Source organism: Anastrepha obliqua, chromosome 5, assembly GCF_027943255.1.
Source record: "Anastrepha obliqua isolate idAnaObli1 chromosome 5, idAnaObli1_1.0, whole genome shotgun sequence".
NCBI lineage: Eukaryota > Metazoa > Arthropoda > Insecta > Diptera > Tephritidae > Anastrepha > Anastrepha obliqua.
In genome coordinates, this window is record NC_072896.1 from 6,172,403 (window position 1) to 6,177,714 (window position 5,312).

General features: G+C 41.1%; 1 protein-coding gene across 1 annotated transcript; it reads left to right on the top strand.

Moving 5' to 3' along the window:
- On the top strand, nucleotides 1–2,580 carry LOC129249138 (uncharacterized). The gene is made up of 5 exons (XM_054888791.1): nucleotides 1–115; nucleotides 204–301; nucleotides 364–744; nucleotides 831–959; nucleotides 1,409–2,580. Exons 2-5 carry the CDS (start codon nucleotides 209–211, stop codon nucleotides 2,513–2,515), a joined length of 1,710 nt encoding a protein of 569 aa, XP_054744766.1. The 5' UTR covers nucleotides 1–115; nucleotides 204–208; the 3' UTR covers nucleotides 2,516–2,580.
- Nucleotides 2,581–5,312: the final 2,732 nt, after the last annotated feature.

Below are 5,312 nucleotides of genomic sequence, written 5' to 3' on the forward strand. Positions count from 1 at the left end.
ACCGCCGCGGCTCGTGAGCTTGTAATAAATAGATAAAAGTAAAATAAGGGTACAATCAGGTAAATGCTATTTTAAGCACAGAAATCGTGCAAGGATTGGCTGGTAATTTCTTCAGGTAAAAATATGAAAAATAATTTCGTGTATTTATTTTGTTCATTGTCTTGAGCTGCATAATACATAACAAAACATGCTATTTACTACAGTTACAATGACCACTTACTCCTTTCGTGGCACTGCCAAAACGTGGACGCCACGCCAAGAGGATGAAGCCCAACATATGGCAACAGCTGATTGTAAACAGGTGATATAATTAATGCCTGCTGCCTGGGAAAATCTATTCACTAATCTCTTCATATCACTTAGCTTACGAATGCATGCGGCTCGCCGCTTCCACTCAACTTAGATGCCGTCAATGACAAGTGGAATAATAATCAGCTTTTCCGTCTCCTGCGTTTCTACGCAGCTCACACATGTCTCTGGGACACCTCCGATCCTGGCAACCGTAATCGGAAACTGCGTAAGGCTGCGCTTATGGATATCACAGCGGCTATGGGCGATGGTGGAACATGTGCGCAAGTATTGCAAAAGATCAATGTGCTCCGGGCAACCTATCGTTATGAAAAACGGCGCATTAAGCAGCGCATACGTAAAGGGATAGGCGCTAAAACTAAGTTAAAGTGGTTCGCTTTAGCGGATTCATTCTTAAGGAAAGTGCCTAGATCCGAGAGAAACAGGAAGAAAGAGGTACAATATTCGATATTATTTTTCCCTTAAGTTAATATACATTTACATGTGATATGTGCATATACATATATGTATGTACGTAATAGGATGCCGATAGTAATTCGGATTTGGAAGATGTGGTCGTGTTTACCATAGATCCCGACACGTTGTTTACAGTAGAAACCAACGATTTTTCTCAATACGAAGAGGTGTATATTAAAAAGGAGACCGTGGAGGTAATGACTATCGTAACTCCAGACTTTAAAAAAAAATTAAAAATATATAAATAATTGGCGCGTGCACCCTTACCGGCGTTTTGCCGAGCTCCTCCTCCTATTTGTGGTGTGCGTCTTGATGTTGTTCCACAAATGAACGGCGGCCGCCATAGCCGAATGGGTTGGTGCATTGGTACCATTTGGAATCTCGCTGAAAGATCAAAATAAAGAAAAAGTATTTTCTAATAGCGGTCGCCGCTCGGCAGGCAATGCTAAACCTCCGAGTGTACTTCTGCCATGAAAAAGCTCCTCATAAAAATATCTGTCGTTCGGAATCGGCTTGAAACTGTAGGTCCCTTCATTTGTGGAACAAAAATTAAAAATGCCTTTACCAAAATATCTCTTTTTTTTACCAAATAGTTTAAAACCAGTCGCATTATACTCGTATTAACACTACCTTTTTTATTCAGAATCAGAAAACAGTGGAAAATGAAAGTTATCCAGTGAACGAGATGTCCCCGCCAACCGAAATTGAAGTTAGCTCCCCAATTAAAAGTGAAAGTGTTGTTGCCGAACAACGAAAATGGACCACGCACGAGTCCTTGCAGTTTATTTTTCTACTACGCTCTTATCCGTTGCTTTGGCACTTGTCATTGAACGACACAGAAAAGATTGAGCAGCAGTCGTTTCAACAAGAAAATGCGTTAGAAGATATTTCTCGCATAATGCAGCTGTCTAAGCAACGCTTGCGAAAGCGTTTACAAACTTTCTTTGCCACTTACAGGTTAGAGATGGAAAAAATCTCGAAAGATACCAATTACACACCGAATTTCGTATGGTGGCCAATGGTGCAGGAGTACATTGAGAACACAAGAATGGAGCAAGTAAATGCCAATGAAAGCGCTATAGATGGTAAACAGGCTATTCACAATAAAATTAAGCCTGTGGATCATTCAGCTCTGGATGCGCCTGCTTATAAATCAACTGATGCGCTTGCTTTAAGCGCATGTTCTTCCCCAACTGCGTGCCGAGTTTGTTCACCACCACTTCCAAATAACGAAAACAGTAATGGCATGAGTAGTTGCTCTTTCGCGGATCACCAAATCTTTAGCCAGCCACCTATGAAACTCATTTGGAATGGGCTAGAAGATGATCTGCTTGAAGGTAAATGGTCACTCAAGCACTCTGTAAAATTTTTACGTCTCTATGGGTCGCATCGCTGTCTTTGGGATCTCAACGATCCAGATTATCGTTCGCGCGAAATGCGTACTGCTGCTATTGAAGATATTGCCGCCGCTATGGGCTATGGCCTGGACGCTGACTACGTGGCGAAGAAAATAAAAATTTTTCGCATTACTTATATGCAGCATCGGAAACGTATGCTGGAGGCCACTAAGCAAAATCACGACCCGGATATACAATTGCGTTGGTTTCCCTTAGCCGACAGCTTCCTACGTCCGCATATTGGCTTACGCTCGATTAAGGAGCAGGAGCGTGAAATGCCGCAATTCGACTTTCAATATGTCTATGCGAATTTGAATTTAATTGATCCCGGTCTGCTGGCGGATTTTGATTGAATAATAACAGAGTATTATACAAAAATGTACTTTATAAAGTTCTTAAAGTATTATATTGTTTATATGTAAAATTGTTATTACTTGTATTGTACATGCATACATATGCACATGTATATATGTAAATGTGTAGCTAGTGTAAATTCCTATTATTTGTAATAAATATATATATATTAGCTTATAGTATACCGTTGCAATATCTGTAGTATCCCTTAGCCTTAGCAACTGATTTCCCCATCCCGATTTCGTGGAAGCGCGAGATTCCTTTGGGTCAGTTCTAAAGCACTTCTGGTAATAAACAAGCAGGCAAATAGTTCATTGTTATATTTTATAAGCGATTTTCGCCCTTAATTCTGCCGCTCAGGTAAACATTTATAGCTATGTATGTCGGGCTGTATGTATATGTATATGTGACACGGGCATAGTTAAACGCATGAAAATACGATTTCGCTGATTCGGACATGTGCGTTTAAGTGAAGATGTACCGGAGATAATGATTCTTCTTCTCGGCACTCACGAACGCAACAGAAGCATTATACAATATGAGACCTCTTATTTTCGCCAAGCGTTAGCAAATGGCGAATATATGAAGCAACTGGTATAAATGAGCATATCTTGGGAACGCAGGAATAGAGCTGCCTTAAATTACATGCATTTGTACGACAGTGAGTTATACCAGTCTAATGAGTAATAACCAGCGACGAATGTTACTCGGCAATTTTGTTGTTGCTTTTGCATGCAAATGTTTCGTCAAGTTAGTCGAACAGGGAGAAAGCGAGCAGAGAAGTGGCGAATAGAAGAGGCCTTATATTGGATCTGAATGAAATGCGGCGCAACATGTGTACCAAGTTTTATTAAGTCGTCAGCGCGGCACAGCCCATTTTCCTAAATTTTACTTGCTTAGTATTCCTTTTCTTAGATTCATTATTTTTAACAAATTTGAATAATTTTGCTTTATTTATAACCGCGATTTTTTGGCTCTTTTTTGAAAATTGGCGTTTTATGCGAAGTGGGTGTGGCTTTTGGCCGATTTCGCCCACTTTCAACACCAAAATATCGTCGATAAAGAGTAGTTTACCCCCTTCACCAAATATTTCCCCGACCAACCGCCAGGTGACGCTTAGAGCGTCAACTGATTTGAGTTCTGTAAGTCCGAGTAAGTAGAGAGCTCCGAATGAACCAAGGCAAAAAAAAAACACGTGGTTTTCCGTAAAAAAGAAAGTGATGCTTATGTTTTTTATGGATTACAGCGGTACTGCCCATCTCGAATTTTCGCTAAAAGGTCAGACAGTTAATAAGGACTAAGGAATTTGCGCATTATGAGACGTTTACGTGAAACAATTCGCCAAAAAAGAAAGGATTTGTGGGAAAGCAACTCGTGGATTTTGCCATGATTATCAGTGAATTTTTGAGCAATAACGAAACGAATACCATCGAACAGCCATCGAATTCACCTGATTTGGCTCCCTGCAATTGCTTTTCTGTTTTATCGAGTCAAAAAACCACTACGCGGAACGCGTTTTAACAACCGACAGGAAGTAATGGAAAACCTGAAGACCGGAAGCTTTATACCGAAAACAGAGTTCCAGAAATCTTTCGAGAGCTGGATGAAACGCTGACGTAAGTGCGTTGCAGTTTATGGGGAGTACTTTGAAGGCGGCAATATCACTTTTGAGAAATAAAGTTATATTTTGAAATTTCAGAATATATTCCGGGAACCTTTTGATCAAGGTGGTATAGGAGGCATGTTTAAAAAGTATCGCGAATTTTGAATTTTCACAGGTTACGTTTACTCGAATTTTGATTTTTTTGTAGCGATATATTAGTACTCATGTCGACGAGTTCGGCCATTTTGAATGTTCAGTTAATTGTTGACAGCTGCTTTGCTTGCCCGTGTTTCGGCTCGACTTCGAGTTTTTCCTTTTCAAAAAGATGGATCAAAGAACCTGTATCAAATTTTGTGCAAAAAGCGAAATTAAGTGCGCGGATGCATTCCGAATGCTGACTGTTTCATACGGAGAAGCTACTTTGGACCAAAGCAACGTTTATTTACAAAATGTTCTCAGAAGGCCGAGAACGTCGCCAGATGCCAGAGCACTACAACAACAGATGCAAAAATTGATGAAGGGAACAAAATGGTATTGGCCAATCGTCGAATCACCGTTAGAGGAGTTGCTGAGGGCCTATCGATTGGCTAGTGCCATTCGTTTTTTTTCAATGATTTGGGCATGAGACGGTTCGCCGCAAAATTCGTACCAAAACTGCTCAATTTAGACCAAAAGCAGCATCGTATGAACACTGCTAATGAGATGTTAGACTATGTCCGCGACGACCAAAATTTGCTCTGGTGCCGAATAGTGGTTATGACGTTGAAACCAAAGCTCAATCGTCTCAATGGAAGCTGCCGCACGAACCAAGACCGAAAAAAGCGCGCCAGGCTCGGTCGAATGTAAAAGTTTTTCCTATCGTTTTCTTCGATTGCTGGGGCGTTGTTCATCACGAGTTCTTGCCACAGGGTAAAACGGTCAATAAGGAATATTACCTGCAAGTTATGCGCAATTTGCGTGAAGTAATCCACCAGAAACTCCCGGATTTATGGAAATTGGCTCTTACATCACGATAACGCCCCTGCTCACACATCGTTGATTGTGCGCGACTTTTTGGCCAAAAACAACACACTAATGATGCCACAGCCACCGTATTCCCCCGATCGGCCCACTGTGACTTTTTCTTGTTCCCGAAACTGAAGGGGCCATGAAAGGAAGACGCTACGCTACGATTGACGAGATAAGGACGGCAT

Excerpts from the sequence above, each read along its gene's own strand:
- LOC129249138 (XM_054888791.1), top strand. The coding sequence starts at position 209 with ATGACCACTTACTCCTTTCGTGGCACTGCCAAAACGTGGACGCCACGC. Across the intron at positions 302-363 it reads CAACAGCTGATTGTAAACAG|CTTACGAATGCATGCGGCTC; the intron begins GTGATATAATTA and ends CATATCACTTAG. Across the intron at positions 745-830 it reads AGAGAAACAGGAAGAAAGAG|GATGCCGATAGTAATTCGGA; the intron begins GTACAATATTCG and ends TGTACGTAATAG.